Below are 21,703 nucleotides of genomic sequence, written 5' to 3'. Positions count from 1 at the left end.
AATTTTCCTGATGAAAGCGTTCATTACACGTGCTTTGTTCAAGGACTTTTGGAAATTTAAAAATCCAATGATAATTTCAGTTTTTACAGTTTCTGGCTGTGATAAATGGTGTATTTTTTGTGTTTTTTAAACAAATAAAACACCCCTTCTAGAGCGTTAAAGCCGGAGTGTGATGTGTGCGTACCCTGAAGGTGTCCGGGGAGCTGAGGTGGAACTTCTGCCTGATTTCCTCCGTTGCTCCGGCACACAGCCGGTAGAAGATGTGGTAGTTCCTCTCCTCGGGGCTTTGTCTGCAGATCCTCGACTTCTCCAGCAGGTAGTGAGACACGAAGCCGCCCACCACGGCGTTCTGAGCAGAAACACATCAACAGGAAACACATTTAAACATCCTAAATAAACACCTGACTGCTTTTAAAGCAGCTGTTAGGACGTGTAGTTTAAGGGTCTTTAAGGGAAGACAGCAGGTCAACAGTAGATGTCATAAAACTGTGTCATAGAAGAGGTTGACATATTTTGAAAACTGAAAACCTGGAGTTTAATCTGAGCACTGTGTGTCAGGTTGTTTTTGTCATAAATCTACAATTAAATAGTGTTTTGGATTGTCTGTAGTTGGAGGAGAAAACTGCCACTAGTTTCATCAAAAAACTTTGGAAACATCCATCTACCACATCCTCAGCTTTCAAATGATTTTCTCTTAAAGGGACAGTCCACCCTGCCAGACTTTAATGCTGCTGTGAACTGATGGAGCTGCAGGTCTTTAAGACTTTTACAACATGAGGTTATGTCCTGATATTTGGAGTTTCTAAAACAAACTGAGAGGGAAACGAATTCAAGAGTTGTTTTTTTTGCTTCCACCTAGTTTGCATGCCAAAGCTGAGTTGTGTATTGCCCCCTGTGAATCTGGAAGACTTTTATTTTTAGGTTGTATAAGTTGTTGCATTAATATTTGTGTTGATACCATTTGCTGCAAAGAGTTGGTGCTTAAAATTGCCATTTTTCACCACTTGAGAATTGATGAAAATGGCCAAAAGTCCGTCCGAAATTCCGCAGTAAGTCCTTGAAGAACAGCAGAGAAAAATCAATGGTTTTTCGGAGTTTGTATGGCAGTACTTGTGTTGTTTCCTGCTGAGAAAGCCTCTTATTGTGAATCTAGTGTGTCAGCCATCCATCCTCTGAATGCTCCAGGTCTCTAGTCTGAATGCTCCAGGTCTCTAGTCTGAATGCTCCAGGTCTCTAGTCTGAATGCTCCAGGTCTCTAGTCTGAATGCTCCAGGTCTCTAGTCTGGATGCTCCAGGTCTCTAGTCTGAATGCTCCAGGTCTCTAGTTTGTGGTTGTAAAGTTTCATGAGGCTGTGATTATCCTAGAGGTCAAAGCAGCTCATTTTATACACTGAGCTCAAGTTTCACTCACTAACATCATCACACATGAAGAACATTGGGCTCATTGAATCCACAGCTCAGAGTCTCAGCTTTACACTCAGACCCCATTTATGCAGCTCACAGACTGTTTAGGGACCCCAGGATTAGGGGTGGGCGATATGGCCCTTAAAGATTATCATCAGACCAACATGAATTGCAAGAAGTAAATTTGTGCATTTTTACACTGCACTTTTAAGATTTCATGCTCAAATGTAGTGTAGTTGTACTGAGGGCCATTTCAAGTCAGGGTGCGGGCCGTGTGCGGCCCCCGGGCCTCCAGTTGCCCATCCCTGGTCTAGGTCATTAATGGGAAATCCTGACGCCACTACCAAGTAGTAGGAATGTTGACGATATCATGATATGCATTTTTTTTACCATATATATATACATATATACCATATGTGCCATATACCATATGGCACACCCCTACCCAGGATGCACAAAGATTCACACGAGGTCACAATAACACATTTTAATAGATGATTTATCCCAAACTGCATGTTATCAGCATAAAGTGGGCATGTCTGTGTTGTGATCGAACCACAGGTGAATCTTGGGTTCATTTGTGGATTTTAACATTTGTGGACTAAAATGCAACAACATTCTGAGCCAACTCACAAAGTGGCAGATCACCTCCATTTTGAGTCCTCTGGATCCACCAGCCCCCACCTCATCTCCTGCAGAACCCTGCTGTGATGAGGCCTCCTCCTTCTGAAAATCTGCAACTCTGATCTTCTCTGCGCATCAAAGTTGCATTAAGGAACGCAAAGTTCTTTGCAACTGCCAGAGAAAGCTTCACCTCAACAACAAGGACGAACCAGCAACTTAATTTGCAAAATTAAGCAAATTATTGAAACTCAGCCTGAGATCAAACTTCCTTCCATGCCATCGAAAAGGATTCCCCCTTTTCCAAATGCACCGTGAGTAACAATCTGGGCTTAGATAAGCATTCAGCAAGGACTATGAGTACAAAGGATTTGACCTAGAATCAATAATTTGGGTTATGTGTGTGTTTTGAAGTATATTTGTTGTGATATTCGTGTAGCAACAATATTCAAAGTTGTATGTTAATCTTGCTTTATACAGACAGTCAGTCTTATATGCAACTAACTTTAATAACCTCTGATTTGCTCACACACTGACTTACACATAGTATATTTTAAATTAGCTGTAACCAAAAACAAAGTTTTGTAACAACTCACTCATGGCCAAAAGGGCGTCACAGCTTGAGTTTTATGACCCTTTGTGTGATGAGTCGCACACACACACACACACACACACACACACACACACTAACACTTTCCTCTCTTTTGTAAGCCTAGACTTTTGTATAATTCTATATTTTATAGATGTGTGATTTTCTTTGCTTTACTTGTTATTTAGAATAAATACCTTTTGATTATAAATGCTGTCTATTTAATGTTGTACACTGTGAATGATATGCATAAAAAAGGTATCCTTAATACCAAACTACTGTAAAGAGGAGGCTGGTAGAACCCGTTTTCTTTCAGATATTTTGGAAGTCAGAGGTCAAGGGACCCCTTTGGGGATGAATATCATCACACAAAAAGAACATTGGGCTCATTGAATCCACAACAGTCTCAGCTTTCCAGTTAGACTCCATTTATGCAGCTCACAGACTGTTTAGGGACTCCAGGTTGCAAAAAGACTCACATACAAGAGGACACAATAACACATTTTACTGCATGTTACAGCATGTCAGTAAAGAGACTCGTGGGGAAACACAGAACTTGTTTTCATTCAGAGATCTGCACCTCTGAGAGTTATTCACCAGTTACGAATGAGACTCAACCTGTTAAACAAATGTGTTCAAGCTCCGCCCCTCAGATGAGTCACCTGAGACAAACCAGGAAACAGACTGTTATTCTGTCTCACTGAGACAAAGAGACACACACACACACACTCAGAGACGGACAATAAGATTCACTTTGACTGAAAGAGGACGACTTCAGGAGATTACTGGGAATACTGGAACAGCTCCACTTCACCCAGCTGCTGAATCCACAAACTGAACGACAGTTTTACAGGAAAGTTAAGTAACTTTGAGAGAACAGGGAGTGGCTGAGCTGTTTGTCTGCTGTGTTTTCAGCTTCACTCAGAGAATAAATGGCTTCCAGATTAAAGGACGATCTCTGCTGTTCTGTCTGCCACGACATCTTTAAAGATCCTGTCGTCCTGTCATGCAGCCACAGCTTCTGTAAAGACTGTCTGCAGAGCTGGTGGACGGGGAAACAAACCAAAGTGTGTCCAGTTTGTAAGAGAAGACATTCAAAGGACTTAATTCCTCCTAACTTTGCATTAAAGAATCTGTGTGAGAGTTTCTTACAGGAGAGAGATCAGAGAGCTTCAGAGCCTCTCTGCAGTCTGCACTCTGAGAAACTCGAACTCTTCTGTCTGGACCATCAGCAGCCAGTGTGTCACATCTGCAGAGACTCAGAAGAACACACCAACCACAGATTCAGACCCATCGATGAAGCTGCACAACAACACAAGAAGAAACTACAGAAAACTCTGGAGCCTTTAAAAGAGAAGTTAGATGGTTTTAAAGAAGCTAAAGTGAAGTTTGATCAAACAGCAGAACACATTCAGGTCCAGGCCCGACGCACAGAGACGCAGATTAAGGAGCAGTTTAAGAAGCTTCACCAGTTTCTAGAAGAGGAAGAGGAGGCCAGGATGGCTGCACTGAGGGAGGAAGAGGAGCAGAAGAGTCAGATGATGAAGGAGAAGATGGAGGCTCTGAGCAGAGAGATAGCAGCTCTTTCAGACACAGTCAGAGCCACAGAGGACGAGCTGAGAGCTGAACACGTCTCATTCCTGCACAACTACAAGGCTGCAGTGGAAAGAGTCCAGCAGCACCTCCTGCTGGAGGATCCACAGCTGCCCTCAGGAGCTCTGATAGACCAGGCCAAACACCTGGGCAACCTGGCCTTCAACATCTGGAACAAGATGAAGGACATGGTCTCCTACAGTTCTGTTATTCTGGACCCAAACACTGCTGGTATAGGCCTCATCCTGTCTGAAGATCTGACCAGTCTGAGAGTAGGAGAGGGACAGCAGCTTCCTGATAATCCAGAGAGGATTGGTTCCTGTAATCACTGGTCTGTTCTGGGCTCTGAGGGCTTTAACTCAGGGACTCACAGCTGGGAGGTCGAGGTTGGAGACATTAAACACTGGGCACTGGGTGTGTTAGCAGAGTCTGCCCAGAGGAGTGGAGACATACGGTCTGGATTATGGAGAATGGATTTCTGGATGGGTGAATACTCATCACAGTCACCATCACATAAAGGAACTGCTCTCGTAGTTCAGAAGAAGCTCCAGAGAATCAGAGTGAATCTGGACTGGAACAGAGGAAAGCTGTCGTTCTCTGATGCTGACACTGACAGACACATACACACCTTCAAACACACTTTGACTGAGAGGATGTTTCCATATTTTTTTAATTATGATTGGAATCACCCCCTGCAGGTTTTACCAGTGAAGGTCTCTGTGGCTGCAGAACAACAGAAATAGATGATCAGCATCGTTCTGTTTAAGACCTCCGGAAGTCTTTGAGGAACATGTGACTATGTTGTCCTTGTGATGTGTTTTTCTCCATCAGTGTGAGGAAATTATGTCATGATGATGTAACATCAGATCAAAGAGCTGTCAATCACTCTGTGACTGGCAGGCATCTCTGTGGTTTACTGTTTGATTATTGATCAAATGTGTAAATCTTCATTCTCATTGATTTTTTTTTGTAGTGGTATTGGCGTCTTTTTGGTGTTATATTAAAAAATAGCTGTCAAATAACAGAAAACAACTGTAAGTTATGTTACAAATAATTTCTTTAAAAGTACAGATAATATAGAGTTAATATCTGTAATAAAAACATATAATTCTATAGAATAACTAAAGTGTTTTTACTTTAATACGACAGTAAGTGTTTGACAAACTTTTTACAGTTTTTTATGATGTCTTTTTTTTTACTGTTAGAAAAAGAAAAGTTTACTTAATCTTACATTCAGCAATATGTGTATTTTTTTGTATTTTTACATAGAATTAACTGTCATTTAACATTCAAGACCAATAAGCAATTTAATAATGTTGGGATCGTACCACAGGTGAATCTTGGTTTCATTTGTGGACTTTAACATTTGTGGACTAAATGAAACAGCTTTCTGAGTCCTCTCAAGAACTTTCCTCCCAGAATGGTCGGCGTTTACGACCCACAGACCAACTCATTGGTCAAGGGACCTGTGACTTCACATGGGGTCCCCTGATAAAACAGGTCAGTGTCCCCCTGATCTCTCTCTTTCTTCTACCCTGCTTACTGAAGCAGCTCAATCCAAGAGGGAACCCTGGATCCACCAGCCCTTCCCCCTCATCTCCTGCAGAGCCCTGCTGAGGTGAGGCCTTCTTCCTTCTGATACTTCATACAGAATCTCCTTTCCATAAGGAATTCTGAAACAACTGCAACTCTGACCTTCTCTGCGAACCAATGTTGCATTAATGAACACAAAGTTCATTGCAACTGCCAGAGAAAGCTTTACCTCGACAACAAGGACAACCAGTTAATTAATTTGCAAGATGGCAAATTATTGAAACTCAACCTGAAATCAAACTTTCTTCCACGCCCTCCATCGAAAAAGGATTTCCCCCCTTTTCCAACTGGACTGTGAGTAATGTAACTGGGCTTAGATAAGCAATCAGCAAGGACTTTAGTATAAAGGATTTGATCTGTAATTAATGATTTGGTTTGTATGTGTGTTTTAAGTATATTTATGTGATATTCGTGTTACAATCAAAGTTGTATGTAATCTTGCTTTATACAGACAGTCAGTCTTATATGTAACTAACTTACTAACTTTTGACCTGCTCACACACTGATTTACACTTATATACTTTAAATGAACTGTAACCAAACAGTTTTGCAGCTCTCACTTGGCCAAAAGGCAAGACCTAGTCACCCCTTCACAGCTTGAGTTTATGATCTTTTTGTTTGAGGAGCTTCAACCCCCCTCACACACCCACACACACACACGCGCACACACACACACACACACACACACACACACACACAAGTTTCCTCTCTTTTGTAATGTACTTCTCTATACGTTGTAGATGTGTGCTTTATTTGCTTTACTTGTTAGAATAAATATCTTTTGATTACGAATGCTGTCTATTTAATGTTGTACATTATGAACGATATTCTAACCTCTGCTGTGAAAAGAATTCACGATTCCTTCAACCACTACTAAATATTAATGTGGTAATTTGATTATAATTATATTCATAATTGATAATCAGTGTTCCCAATTGATAGTTCAGTAACTTTATGAGACTGATTTAGGTGAATTGGCTATATTTTTCTGTTTTACAGATGGTGCCCCAACGAGCTATGACTTCGAGCAAATCAAGTCATATCATTTCGTATAATTCATAATTATTTATGATAATTATTAATAATTCTTATAGCCATCGAACTACACTTTTGAACTGTGAGATTCACAAAAGTGTTGCTCAGGTTCATCCCTACATATATTTGGTATCCTTATGGGAGGGATAGCATTTATGATAACGCCCTTTTATTTACATATTTGACACCCTGTGCAAGGTCATCATTTATTTATAAAAGAGCCATCCTTAATTCCCAAAATTTTGGTGACCCGTGTGAGGCGATTTATATCTGTAACCAGATACCCCAACAATAATAATGTAAAAAAAAAAATAAGAATATGTCCCATTGTTTTAATTTATAGATTTCATCTCCCATGTTCTGGTTGATAATTGTAATTAAAGTAATTCATTTGATGGCATTTGCACTGTTCATGCATTATTGGGCTTTTATTGTGAAGGGTGGGGCAGGTTTGTGGCAGTGGGCGTGGCTTCATGTACGGCTGCTGACAGTAACCAGTAATCCCACATTCAGACTCCAAGAGAGAAAAATCCAGGCTGTGATTTGTTTTTAGAAACTTTTGACATTGAGTAAATTTGTGTATTTTCTGCGATTGTATGGCAGCACTTGTGTTGTGTTGCTGCTGAGAAAGCCTCTTATTGTGAATCTAGTGTGTCAGCCATCCATCCTCTGAATGCTCTAGGTCTCCGCTCCGCCCCTCAGCTGAGTCACCCAAGACAAAACAGGAAAGAGGCTGTTATGCTGACTCACTGAGATGAAGAGACACACACACTCTCTCTGAGAGACGGACGATAAGATTCAGCTTCGGACTAAAACCTCCACTTTGACTGAAAGAGGACAACTTCAGGAGATTACTGGGAATACTGGAACAGCTCCACTTCATCCAGCTGCTGAATCCAAGAACTGAACGTCGGTTTTACAGGAAAGAAAAGTAATTTTGAGAGAACAGGGAGTGGCTGAGCTGTTTGTCTGCTGTGTTTTCAGCTTCACTCAGAGACTAAATGGCTTCCAGATTAGAGGACGATCTCTGCTGTTCTGTCTGCCACGACATCTTTAAAGATCCTGTCGTCCTGTCATGCAGCCACAGCTTCTGTAAAGACTGTCTGCAGAACTGGTGGACGGGGAAACAAACCAGAGAGTGTCCAGTCTGTAAGAGAAGATCTTCGAGGAGTAAACCACCTTGTAACCTGGTGTTAAAGAAGCTGTGTGAGAGTTTCTTACAGGAGAGACATCAGAGAGCTTCAGAGCCTCTCTGCAGTCTGCACTCTGAGAAACTCAAACTCTTCTGTCTGGACGATCAGCAGCCAGTGTGTCACATCTGCAGAGACTCAGAAAAACACACCAACCACAGATTCAGACTCATCGATGAAGCTGCACAACAACACAAGAAGGAACTCCAGGAAACTCTGGAGCCTTTAAAGAAGAAGTTAAAGGTTTTTGAAGAAGTTAAAGTGAAGTTTGATCAAACAGCAGAACACATTCAGGTCCAGGCCCGACGCACAGAGACGCAGATTAAGAAGCAGTTTAAGAAGCTTCACCAGTTTCTAGAAGAGGAAGAGGATGCCAGGATGGCTGCACTGAGGGAGGAAGAGGAGCAGAAGAGTCAGATGATGAAGGAGAAGATGGAGGCTCTGAGCAGAGAGATAGCAGCTCTTTCAGACACAGTCAGAGCCACAGAGGACCAGCTGAGAGCTGAACACGTCTCATTCCTGCACAACTACAAGGCTGCAGTGGAAAGAGTCCAGCAGCGCCTCCTGCTGGAGGATCCACAGCTGCCCTCAGGAGCTCTGATAGACCAGGCCAAACACCTGGGCAACCTGGCCTTCAACATCTGGAACAAGATGAAGGACCTGGTCTCCTACAGTCCTGTTGTTCTGGACCCAAACACTGCTGGTCCAGAACTCATCCTGTCTGAAGATCTGACCAGTCTGAGAGCAGGAGCACAACAGCAGCTTCCTGATAATCCAGAGAGGATTGGGGATTTTGGCACTGTTCTGGGCTCTGAGGGTTTTAACTCAGGGACTCACAGCTGGGAGGTCGAGGTTAGAGACAATATAATCTGGTCACTGGGTGTGTTAGCAGAGTCTGTCCAGAGAAGAGAAAACATATGGTCTGGATTATGGAGAATAGGGTTCTGTAGTGATCATTACGGATCACAGTCACCATCAGATGAAGGAATTCCTCTCATAGTCCAGAAGAAGCTCCAGAGGATCAGAGTGAATCTGGACTGGAACAGAGGAAAGCTGTCGTTCTCTGATGCTGACACTAACACACACATACACACCTTCACACACACTTTCACTGAGAGGATGTTTCCATATTTTACCAATTATGATAAGGATCATCCACTGCAGGTTTTACCAGTGAAGGTCTCTGTGGCTGCAGGACAACAGAAATAGACGATCAGCATCGTTCTGTTCAAGACGTCCTGAAGTCTTTGAGGAACATGTGAGTACGTTGTCCTGGTGATGTTTGTTTCTCCGTCAGTGTGAGGAAATTATGTCATGATGATGTCATGATGATGTAACATCAGATCAAATCACTCTGTGACTGGCAGGCGTCTCTGTGGTTTCCTGTTCGATTATTGATCAAACCTTTTAACTGAATTCTCCGTAAAACGTAATTCTCATTGATTGTTTTTTTTTGTTGTATTGGTGTTTCAGGGTGTTAAATAAAATTAAAAAAACAATAATAAAAAATAACTGTCAAATAACAGAAACAACTATAAGTTATCTTACACAAAATGTATTTAAAAATACAGAAAATAAACGGCTAATATCTGTATTTAAACATATATATCTGTAAAATAAGTATCATATAAGCGTTTCTACTTTAATGAGATAGTGTGTGTTTGACAATCGTTTCTGTTTTTTTATGATTTCTTTTCACTTTACATGTAAGGTTTTACTGTAAGAAAACAAAAAGTTTCCTTAAACTTACCTTCAGCTATATGATGTGTATTGTTTTTGTGTTCTAACATAGAATTAACTGTCATTTAACATTTAGGACCATTAAGCAATTTCATAATACTGTAAAAAAAAAAATCTGTCCTATTGTTTTAATTTACAGAATTAAACTTCCATGTTCTGGTTAATATTTGTAAATAAAGTAATCAACTTTAATGCATTTGCAGTGTTTATGCATTCTTGGGCTTTTATTGTGAAGGGTGGGGCAGGTTTGTGGCAGTGGGCGTGGCTTCATGTACGGCTGCTGACAGTAACCAGTAATCCCACATTCAGACTCCAAGAGAGAAAAATCCACGCTGTGATCTGGTTTTAGAAACTTTTGACTTTTAGTAGATTTGTGTATTTTGTGCGATTGTATGGCAGCACTTGTGTTGTGTTTCCTGCTGAGAAAGCCTCTTATTGTGAATCTAGTGTGTCAGCCATCCATCCTCTGAATGCTCCAGGACTCTAGTCTGAATGCTCCAGGTCTCTAGTCTGAATGCTCCAGGTCTCTAGTCAGAATGATCCAGGTCTCTAGTCTGAATGCTCCAGGTCTCTAGTTTGTGGTTGTAAAGTTTCATGAGGCTGTGATTATCCTAGAGGTCACAGTATCTCCTCATACCACCAACTCTTAAAATATAACGTCCACCTTTCATTGGTTCTCTAACACAGAAACTCCAGAAAAGTTGGGCTGCACTCAGCCAGCTTCCACATCCTACAGAATAAACGTCTTTAAGGTTTTCTCATCATGCAATTAAATACAACTAGGGGGACTAACATCATCACACATGAAGAACATTGGGCTCATTGAATCCACAAGAGTCTCAGCTTTACTCTCAGACCCCATTTATGCAGCTCACAGACTGTTTAGGGACCCCAGGATGCACAAATATGCACACTCAAGAGGCAAAAATAACACGTTTTACTGCATTTTCTGCCTTAAACTGCATTTGATCATCACAAATAGCCTTGTGGGTCCCCATAGAACACATTTACATCCAGGTTCCTTGAGGTCAGAGGTAAAAATCAGAGAAGATAGAGGCTAATACAAGCAAAAAGAACATTGTGCATGAAGAAAATATTGAAATAAGTTGATGTGTAGTGTATTTGCAGGTGAGCAGCTGCAACAAATACAGACACACAAGAGTGAAAATGTGCAAAAACTCGGCCTCATTACTGTTTGTTTTTGCTGAGTCAGCACATTGTGTTTGTTCATGACTGCAGAGATATTCATTACCTGCTCATGAAGATAAATGCAGACTGTTTATGCTAAATAACCGCAGCTATTAAGGCATCATATTTAATTCATGGCGTCTGGTTGTTTGTGAAGGAGTTTAAACGTATTATTAATGTTGGAGGACAGTAAACGCACCTTCTCGTTGAAGTGGATCTCCACAAACTTTCCGAAGCGACTGCTGTTGTTGTTCCGGACCGTTTTGGCGTTCCCGAAAGCCTCCAGCAGCGGGTTGGCTGCAGGCGGAAAGGAAGAGGAGAAGAAGAAGTTAAACAGAGTAAAAACAACCAAACTGTGACTGATGTGGAGAGAAGAAGTGAGTCTCACCTTCTACTATCCTCTCATCGATGTCCTGACCCGTTCCGTACGAGGTTGTCAAGTATCTGTCAGCAAAAATACATATTTACTCATTTACTCAAGTCTTTAACGGACGATGGTCGCACTCAGGCATGTTTTTGAGATGATGCAATACTTTAAAAAAGAGGAAAGAGTATAGGGAACCAATAGCAATGCTTTAATTTGTCACATGACCTCCAGGAGGCCATATTGAAACACTATTTTGCAGACTTTTCCAAAGGAAACAGCTTTTTTGCCATTTTGTGCCACAAAAAAATCCCTAAAACGGTCATTTTCTGGTCCTTTTTCTTCTGGACTGAAATATGTGCCACCAGAAATTGAATTTGAATAATTTATATTTGAATTTGAATTGCTTAACTTGAATAATTGCATTAAAACACAGAATTTGAATCACATAATTTGAATTTGCATTGTTCAATTTGAATCATTGCATTGGAAAACTGGATCTGAATTGTAATGTGAAATTGAATTTATTGGTTTGTAAGTGAACATTCAGTTCTCACAATTCAAATTCAGTTCGCAAAATTTAATTTCAATTTTCTGCAACGAACATCCGGGCAGTTGAGGCAGAGCAATCAATCGCAGATACACAGAGCGCCTCTTCAGCCAATCAGCACCTCCGTTTTCTATTGTAACATTTGTTGCTACCTGGTTGCCATAGCGCCTCTAAGGCCAATCAGAACCTTCGTTTTCTTTTGTAACATTTGTTGCTACCCGGTTGCCATAGCGCCTCTTCAGCCAATCAGCACCTCCGTTTTCTATTGTAACATTTGTTGCTACCCGGTTGCCATAGCGCCTCTTCAGCCAATCAGAACCTCCGTTTTCTATTGTAACATTTTTTGCTACCCGGTTGCCATAGCGCCTCTTCAGCCAATCAGAACCTTCGTTTTCTTTTGTAACATTTGTTGCTACCCGGTTGCCATAGCGCCTCTTCAGCCAATCAGAACCTTCGTTTTCTTTTGTAACATTTGTTGCTACCCGGTTGCCATAGCGCCTCTTCAGCCAATCAGAACCTCCGTTTTCTACTGTAACATTTGTTGCTACCCGGTTGCCATAGCGCCTCTTCAGCCAATCAGCACCTCCGTTTTCTATTGTAACATTTGTTGCTACCCGGTTGCCATAGCGCCTCTAAGGCAAATCAGAACCTCCGTTTTCTATTGTAACATTTTTTGCTACCCGGTTGCCATAGCGCCTCTAAGGCCAATCAGAACCTCCGTTCCGTCCCAGCCTCATCCATGATCAAGCTAGTCTAAATTCTTCCTGTTTCATGGCGAGTGGCAACTGGGTTGCAAGTACCACAAAACTGTACTTAAGTACAGTACTTGAGTAAATGTACTAGTTTTATTCCAGCCTGTGCAATTTCGGAAACGCATCATCCAGCATCTCAGTACAATTTAGCTTTTTATTAGCCGTTACATGAAGCTCCTGGTGATTTCATTTTTCACGTGTCAAGCTGCTAATTGGATTGTAAACAATGTCGGAACAATGTGAAACTTTATTTGGTTATTATTTTTCCACCACGAGCTGTTAATTCACCCTTTAAAACTGAACAACTAGAACACAGATACCTAAAAAACTTGTAAATAATGTAAATAAAACCAAATGCGATAATTTGATAGTTCGATTTTTGACATAGTTTCAATTGAAAATAATATATATTTAATGTTTAAACTCCTCAACTCCCCAGATGTTTGTAATTAAATGCTCATTGAGTGTGATGTCAGCAACACATTTTTTTTTTAAATCGTCCTCACCTGAGCACAAACTTTGTGTTCTCGGTCTTCCCGGCTCCAGACTCCCCTGAGACGATGATGGACTGGCTCATCTTCAGGACCTTCATGTCCCTGTACGCCTTATCAGCTACACACACACACACACACACACACACACACACACACACAGACACAGCTGTTAGATTACACTTTCCTCCACCTCAAGGACACAAATATTCACACTGATATTTAACGTTTTGTGTTTTATTCTGCAGTATAAATGGAGCTGATGAGGCACTCTGAGTCGTGTGGCGTTCAAAGGACTGTGGGAAATCTGAGCGCTGCCTGCTGCCTGCTGGACAGATCGCAAACTAAACCAGGAGATTGTTAATGAAACGATTCTGCACGAAGAATCAATTAACTTTTATATTTTGGTCTTTTCATAGAATTTGATAACTTCAGAAAAAATAAACCACATTTAAGCTTCAACTGAACAAAATGTAACTCCAGGTTTGTCATGATGACGTTTATACTACAGGCTGTCTGAGACTGAAATTTAGTTTGAAAAATAATTTAATTTGTACAGGTCCAGGTTCAAAACAAAATTATCTAAATTTAGATTTCAAATCAGCAATATTTGCATGCCTTTCTCTTCTCTTTAACAGGAGAACAAGTTAAACAACTACAATTACATATTGTTCTGTCCTCATCTAGACAATGATAAATACTTTAATATCAAAAAGCTAAAAGATCTTGCAAAGCTTGCTAAAACCAGCTATCAGAGCTGCATATATTTAAAGATTCACTCATAAGTTCACAGTTAAACTAATGGCCAACTGTTTTGAGTATTTTTTTTTAAGAAAATAAAGTTCAAAAAGTCCACCTTATTTCTGCTTTGTGGACAAAAAAAGATGTTTGATGTAATATTGGGCTTCAGGAAGGACAGACTGATATTTTTGACCATTTTCTGACATTTTACAGGCAAAAACAACCAAATAATTAGTCTAGATAAAAATAATACAATGCATATAACTGTAAGTTGCAGCCTGAGTAGCTACTGTATATTTTGCACGAGTTTGCTTGTTTGCTTGTTTATCTCCCTGACACTTTCCTCTAAACTGTGTTGTAATTTTGCGGCGTTCCTACAACCTGATTGGCAATTTGACAAGCAGTTAAAGTAGAAATCAGTCAAAAATGACCAATAACTTGACAAAAACTAAGATAAAAATGATGAAACAACGACTAACAGAGGCTAGAAAATGACAAAAACTGAAGAAAATCTCACCAAAATCCTCACCAGCTTCTATATATCACACAGTATCGCCAAAAATACTGCACAAACATGAACTTTCTTGCACTTTATACACACATACATGTATCCTACTGTTGATACTGTATATTCTGACCTATACAGAGTTCATATTTATGTCATTTCTCTATATCGTGTTATTACCAGCTTGCACCTGCACTGCCTTCATGTTCAAACTGTACATAAATATGCCATATTCGTGCATTAATCTGTATTTTATTGTTCCTGTTGGATGTTGAGCAGCCTGTTTGACCCAGCAGCAGCAGAGTAAAGTGTTGCTGATGATGAGTCAATAATCGATCCTCTGTGAGTCAGGAGAGAGTTCAGCAGCAGACAGACCGTGTTGTTATCTAACGTGTTGACCACAGAGCGTCCTCCTACAGAGCAGGGAACCAGAGGACCAGAGGAGGTAAAGCAGCTGCAGCAGGATGGAGCGGTGACTCACCGATGGCGTAGACGTGTGGCGGCAGCGTGCCCAGCGAGCGGCCCCGGTACTGCTTGATGGTGTCTGGAGAGTAAAGCTTTGGGAGGTCATAGTACGGGTTCACTGCTATCAGGATGTTGGCTACAAACGTCTGAGGAGGAGGAGGAGGAGAGGAGGAAGAGGAGAATCATTTAGGAGGATAAAAACAACAAATGACAGAAGTTAACCCTGTGGAGTGTCCTGGAGCTCCAAATAATCCAGACTTGTTGCCTCCATCCAGACTAGAAAACAAAGCAGCGTGGAGCCCTACTGTAAATTTACCTCTAAAGTTCTGGCTGTAAACTCCATGAGGACTAAAAAAGACACAAATGACCAATAAAAGTCACAATATGTCAAAAAAAAGACACAAAATGAATAAAAAAAAGACACAAAATGACCAAAAAAATACACAAAATGACTAAAAAAAGACACAAGTGACCAATAAAAGTCACAATATGTCAAAAAAAGAGACAAAATGATTTAAAAAAAGACACAAAATGTCCAAAAAAAGACACGAAATGACTAAAAAAAAGACACAAATGACCAATAAAAGTCACAAAATGTCAAAAAGAGACACAAAATGAATAAAAAAAGGCACAAAATGACCAAAAAAATACACAAAATCACTAAAAAAAAAACACACAAATGACCAATAAAAGTCACAAAATGTCCAAAAAAAGACACGAAATGAATAAAAAAATACACAAAATGACCAAAAAAAAAAACACAAAATGACTAAAAAAATACACAAATGACCAATAAAAGTCACAAAATGTCAAAAAAAGACACAAAATGATAAAAAAAAGACACAAAATGACCAATAAAAGTCACAAAATGTCCAAAAAAAAGACACGAAATGAATAAAAAAATACACAAAATGACCAAAAAAAGACACAACATGACCAAAAAAAGACTCAAAATAAGTTTAAAAAAAGACACAAAATGACCAAAAGAGACAAAAAAAGACACAAAAAGACACAAATAATTAAACTGCTCAGTGTCTGACTGTTCACACTGTGAGCTCAGGATGAACAGCGTCACTTCCGCCTTCAGCCACTAGATGTCAGCCTGCACCAAGTCTAAGTCCACCAGAAAACACACACTGAGACCAGCAGCATAATGTGTATTATAGTTTTAGTATTTGAGGTTCAAACCACCAGGATGAAACTCTAAAGCCAGGGCACTTATAGAAGTTATTATAAACTATTATTATTATAAAAGGGGTGAGACGTTAGAAAATGCATTGTGCTAATGAGTCCTGCAAAGACTATTATTATTGTTATTAATATTATTATTATTATTAATACCAACAGTCTGCGTCAGAGGGAGGCATGTATCTGCAAGTGGAGGCGGAAAAGTGAGTGTTTGCATGTAAGTACGTGTGTGTCTGTCTGTGTGTGTGTGTGTGTGTGTGTGTGTGTGTGTGTGTGTGTGTGTATGTTGATGTGTGTGTGATTGTGAGAGTGTATCTACATCTGTGTCTGTCTGTGTTTGTTTGTGTGTGTGTGTGTGTGTGTGTGTGTGTGTCTCTGTGTGTGTGTGCATCTGTGTGTGTCTCTGTGTGTGTGCATTTGGGTGTGTCTGTGATTGTGTGTGATATTGTGTGTGTGTGTATGTGCATGTGCATCTGTGTGTGTGCATGTGTGTGTGTGCATCTGAGTCTGTGTGTCTGTGTGTGTGCATAAGTGTGTGCGTGTGTGTGTGTGTGTGTGTGTGTGTGTGCACTTGTGTGCACCTGTGTGTGCGCATCAGTGCGTGCATGTGTTTGCCTCTGTGTATGTGTGTGTGTGTGTGTGTGTGTGTGTGTGCATCCATCTGTGTGTGTGTGTGTGTGTGTGTGTGTGTGCGTGTGTGTGTGTGCTGCAGGCAGGTTAAAACATCAGATATTGTGTCAGATGTTGCAGCAGGTTTTTCTCTCGTCGGCTGATTTTAAACGTGTCGTATCAAATCGTTCTGACTCAGACTGGAGCTTCACTTCAGCTTCACTCTCAGTTCAGTGAGAATCATTACAAAATAAAAGCTTCTGCATCTCATGTTATCAAACACTACCAACTTAATGACTTTTTTGCCAAATTTAACAACTTTTTCAGACTCTTTTAACAACTTTACTTCTAAAAAAAGCAGCAAATTTAGTAACTTCTCAGACAATTACTGAAAAAACAACAAAGAATTGAATGTAATTCATGTCTGTGCATGCTGCTCTAAGCAACCACAATCTTTTGAAGCTAATGCAAACTACTTTCATTGGAAAAGATTTTGCAACACTGATATTATCTCTGTGTTTGTTGTGATATCCTGAACACACAGGGAAAGAAAAATAAAAGTCTCTGAGGCTTCTGGGAGTGTCAGAAACCTTTAGTAATGTATTGATCTCAATGCTTTGATTGAATAATTTGTTGAGATTTAAGATCTATGATTAAATCCAGTTTAAACATTTCTCAGATATTAAAATTACTGTAGAGAAAGTGTGTAAAACTTGGTAGTTTCTGCACAAAGACACACAAAGCTGCAATTAAAATCTTTACCAGAGATGTGCTCATAAATGTCTTGAAAACAGGGAATTCAGCATGAAAAAAGCATCCAAAAACTACAGAAAATAAAGAATTTTTGTATAACTTGGAATAACAGATGTATCCCTTTAGACCTTGATATCAAAGTTTAATGTTAGTTTTATATGATATGAGGTCCCTTTAATTACTTTTTTAAAATAATTTTGTGTCTTTTTTTGGTTATATTGTGTCTTTTTTTCTCATTTTGTGTCTTTATTTAGTCATTTTGTGTCTTTTTTACATAATTTTGTGTCTTTTTTTGGTAATTCTGTGTATTTTTTTGTCATTTTGTGTCTTTTTTAATAATTTTGTGTCTTTTTAATAATTTTGACCTTGATATGAAAGTTTAATGTGAGTTTTATATGAATGGCACTTTACCGTGTTGTGTGTGGAAGGTCCCTTTAATTACTTTTTTTGGTAATTTTGTGTCTTTTTTAATAATTTTGTGTCTTTTTTGGTAATTCTGTGTCTTTTAAAAAATAATTTTGTGTCTTTTTTAGTAATTTTGTGTCTTTTTTTATATAATTTGTGTCTTTCTAAAATAATTTTGTGTCTTTTTTGGTAATTCTGTGTCTTTTTTTAGTAACTGTGTATTTTTTAAATAATTTTCTGTCTTTTTTAAATAATTTTCTGTCTTTTTAAAAATATATAATTTATGTATTTTGGTAATTCTGTGTCTTTTTTGTAATTTTGTGTCTTTTTTGGTAATTCTGGTAAGTAATTTATTTTTTTTCTGTCATTTTGTGTCTTTTTTTAATAATCTTGTGTCTTTTTTAAATAATTGTTTGTCTTTTCTGGTAATATTGTGTATTTTTTGGTCATTTTGTGTCCTTTTTCTGTCATTTTGTGTCTTTTCTTTAGTAATTTTGTGTCTTTTTTTGGTCATTCTGATACTGCCTCCATCGTCCCCCAGGTGATTTGAGTTTGAGACCCCTGCTTTAGACGATCCACTATCATCTAAAGTTTAAAATCTTCTCTCTCATCCCGTCAGTACTCACATAAATCTTGTCTTTGCTGTATCTCACACGGACGTTGTTGAGCAGCGTGGCTTCGTTCAGGTACATGAGAGAACCTGCAGGACACAAACAGGACAGGAAGGTTTACAGGGACGTGAAGACGAACCTGAAGATTCTTTTTAAAAGAGGATTAATGAGAGTTAAAACGTACAGTTGTCCTCCACATGTTTGTTGACGTCATCTTCTGCAGGGAACACCTGGCTCACAGCAGCTAGAAAGGTCTGAGAAAACACAACAAGAGAAAGATTAAATTAAATAAATTATTAGGAATCATAAAGTCGAAAAGCTCAGGACAGAACAAAACACAGGATCTCTGCTAGAGGGTCGAATATTTTGTCATCCGAGGCAAGTTTGGTTCATATATTTAACATTTTATACATTTTTAAGTGGGTAGAAGATATTACCCAATTTAAAAAAAAAAAGGTTGGGACGTTTTTTAAAATGTAAATAAAACAGAATTTGATCATTTGCTTTTCCTTTATGAGATAAATTAATTTGCAAACTGGAATCAGGGTTGAAAACCTTAAAAAAAAAAAGACTGTAGATCACAAATACAACAAGACATCATTTTATTTAATATATTTTGGGGGGAAAAAATCAATAGAGGAGATTATCATTATACTTTGCATGACGATATTATATCGATTCATGACCACCAAGTATCAATAGGAGGGAACATTAGGGAACAGTAGAGAACATCAGGGGACAGGAGGGAACATTAGGAAATATTAGGAAGCATTAGGGAACATTGGGGAACATTGGGGAACAGGAGAGAACATTAGGGAACATTAGGAAATATTAGGAAGCATTAGGGAACAGGAGGGAACATTAGGGAACAGGAGGGGACATTAGGGAACATTAGGAAACATTGGGGAACATTGGGGAACAGGAGAGAACATCAGGGAACATTAGGGAACAGGAGGGGACATTGGGGAACATAAGGAAATATTAGGAAGCATTAGGGAACAGGAGGGGACATTAGGGAACATAAGGAAACATTAGGGAACAGGAGGGAACATTAGGGAACAGAAGGTAACAGGACAGAATATTAGGGGAACAGGAGGGAACATTAGGGAACCGGAGAGAGCATTAGGGAACATTGGGTAACAGGAGGAGACAATAAGGAAAAGGAGGGAGCAGGAGTGGACATTAGGGAACAAGCTGGAACAGGAGAGAACATTAGGGGAACAGGAAGGAACATTTAGAAACAGGAGGGAGCAGGAGGGAACAGGAGAGAACATTAGGGAAAAGGAGGTGGCAGGAGGGAACATTAGAGGAACAGGAGAGAGCATTAGAGAATATTAGGGAACATTAGGGAACAGGAGGTACAAAGTCATGAAATGATGCTGTTTTCAGTATAATTTCCATATTGTAACGTCTCTTTTATTTAACACGGTATCAGTCATCTGTCATTTCCCTTTTTTAAGAACTCCTCCTCCTTCTTGTTCCAGGATTGTTTCCTAGAGTTTCTGTCCACACGTCTCACATTCCTGCCGTGTTGAACTACAACAGCAGCTTAATGAAATCACACGTGACCTGGTGGTGCTGGAGTCGGGTTTGTATTCCTTTAATCTGCCGGTTAGAGCGGCGCTGCAGAACCGAGGTGACCTACAGGCCCTTCATTCTTTCCACTGGTGGCATGTTCCACATTCTCAGCCCAAACTGGACGGATTCCACAACGCTGCGCCGCGTGAGGAGAGAAACTAGGGAAGGAGGAGGTGGAGGAGGAGGTGAGGCAAGGCCAATAATCTGGGAGAAAAAAGGAGCTGTCCACCCTTTTTATCTCCGTTTATAAATCCATTTTACTGGCTCCAAGTGGCGTCAAATATCTGGATGTATGTACTAGGGTTGTCAAAAGTATCGATACTCAAAAAAGTATCGATACTAAAACGTTGTAGCCGGATAGGAACCAGTAGGCTAGCTGTTTCCCTTGGTTTACAGTCTTTATGCTAAGCTAGGCTAATTGGCTCCCTACTGGAACTTCATCAGAGTCTTTTAAATCCTAAAAGATCTGCAGATTTCCCCAAAAAACATCAGATTTTTCCTGCAACAGTCCAACAGCACGCCATCCCTGCTAAGAACTAGCATGCAATGTCAAGTCGCATAAAAAATATCCAGTCTCTCTACTGCAAGCTAATACGAGCTTCTTTTTAATTTTGCAGAGAGCAAACAGCAATCAGGCTGTTCCTGAGGCTGCAAAGTCTGGTTTAATCCCTCATAATGATCAGAATGTTTGGCCTGAAATACCTCGACGAGGAGACTAAACCAGGCTCTGAGCTATGAATCACCTAGAATATCCAGTGTGATAATAACTGAACCAACAGCCTCACTGTCTCCATCTGCAGCTCTCAGGCAGATCAAACTGTGACACACACACACACACACACACACACACACACACACACACATTAACCCCCTAAAACCTGAAGTTTTTTTGAAGTAATTTTATGTAATTTTTTGGTAATTCTGTATCTTTTTTTGAATGATTTTGTGTCTTTTTTTAAATAATTTTGTGTCTTTCTTTGGTAATTCTGTGTCTTTTTTTTAATAATTTTGTGTCTTTTGGGGTAATTTTGTGTGTTTTTTTGGTAATTCTGTCTTTTTTTGTGTCATTTTCTGTCTTTTTTGGGGTAATTTTGTGTCTTTTTTAATAATTTTGTGTCTTTTTGGGATAATTTTGTGTCTTTTTTGCATAATTTTGTGTCTTTTTTTAAATAATTTTGTGTCTTTGTTTGGTAATTCTGTGTCTTTTTTAATAATCTTGTGTCTTTTGGGGTAATTTTGTGTGTTTTTTGGTAATTCTGTCTTTTTTTGTGTAATTTTCTGTCTTTTTTGTGTAATTTTGTGTCTTTTTTAATAATTTTGTGTCTTTTTGGGATAATTTTGTGTCTTTTTTGGGTAATTCTGTGTGTTTTTTTGGTAATTTTATGTCTTGTTTGGGTAATTTTGTGTCTTTCTTTGGTAATTCTGTGTTTTTGGGGGTAATTTTGTGTCTTTTTTAATCATTTTGTGTCTTTTTGGGATAATTTTGTGTCTTTTTTGGGCAATTCTGTGTCCTTTTTGGTCATTTTGTGTCTTTCTTTGGTGATGATTTCAGTTCTGTTGCATTGTGACACTCCCACATGTATTCTGATGCATTTCATTTCATCGGCTTTAATGGGTTAACACACAGTGAGAGGCCAGAGAGTCACCCATTGTGTGTGATAGTGAGTGGGTATCATGCTCTCTGTGCTGCTCCTGACGTCCACCGCAGGAGGTCTGCCAGCAAGTGAACGCATCGTCA

General features: G+C 39.4%; 3 protein-coding genes across 3 annotated transcripts in view; 2 read left to right on the top strand and 1 right to left on the bottom strand.

Annotated features, from left to right (window-relative positions):
• myo6a (myosin VIa) overlaps window positions 1-21,703 on the bottom strand; it is a 227,596-nt gene that overhangs the window by 166,169 nt on the left and 39,724 nt on the right. Inside the window, exons 3-9 of the mRNA XM_059355862.1 lie at window positions 18,572-18,641; window positions 18,403-18,476; window positions 14,838-14,967; window positions 13,126-13,231; window positions 11,342-11,397; window positions 11,153-11,250; window positions 185-349 (exon numbers count right to left, since the gene is read on the bottom strand). Coding sequence (XP_059211845.1) covers window positions 185-349; window positions 11,153-11,250; window positions 11,342-11,397; window positions 13,126-13,231; window positions 14,838-14,967; window positions 18,403-18,476; window positions 18,572-18,641 — 699 coding nt within the window. The remainder of the gene's footprint in view (window positions 1-184; window positions 350-11,152; window positions 11,251-11,341; window positions 11,398-13,125; window positions 13,232-14,837; window positions 14,968-18,402; window positions 18,477-18,571; window positions 18,642-21,703) is intronic.
• On the top strand, window positions 3,430-4,950 carry LOC131990709 (E3 ubiquitin-protein ligase TRIM35-like). Its single transcript, XM_059355824.1, has one exon. It carries the CDS (start codon window positions 3,547-3,549, stop codon window positions 4,948-4,950), a length of 1,404 nt encoding a protein of 467 aa, XP_059211807.1. The 5' UTR covers window positions 3,430-3,546.
• Window positions 7,837-9,937, top strand: LOC131990710 (E3 ubiquitin-protein ligase TRIM35-like). Its single transcript, XM_059355825.1, has one exon. The coding sequence runs from the start codon at window positions 7,837-7,839 to the stop codon at window positions 9,232-9,234; it is 1,398 nt and encodes a 465-aa protein (XP_059211808.1). The 3' UTR covers window positions 9,235-9,937.

This window comes from Centropristis striata, chromosome 18, assembly GCF_030273125.1.
Source record: "Centropristis striata isolate RG_2023a ecotype Rhode Island chromosome 18, C.striata_1.0, whole genome shotgun sequence".
NCBI lineage: Eukaryota > Metazoa > Chordata > Actinopteri > Perciformes > Serranidae > Centropristis > Centropristis striata.
This window is presented reverse-complemented; position numbering and strand designations above follow the sequence as displayed.

Coding starts and splice junctions, on each gene's coding strand:
- LOC131990710 (XM_059355825.1), top strand. CDS start 7,837: ATGGCTTCCAGATTAGAGGACGATCTCTGCTGTTCTGTCTGCCACGAC.
- LOC131990709 (XM_059355824.1), top strand. CDS start 3,547: ATGGCTTCCAGATTAAAGGACGATCTCTGCTGTTCTGTCTGCCACGAC.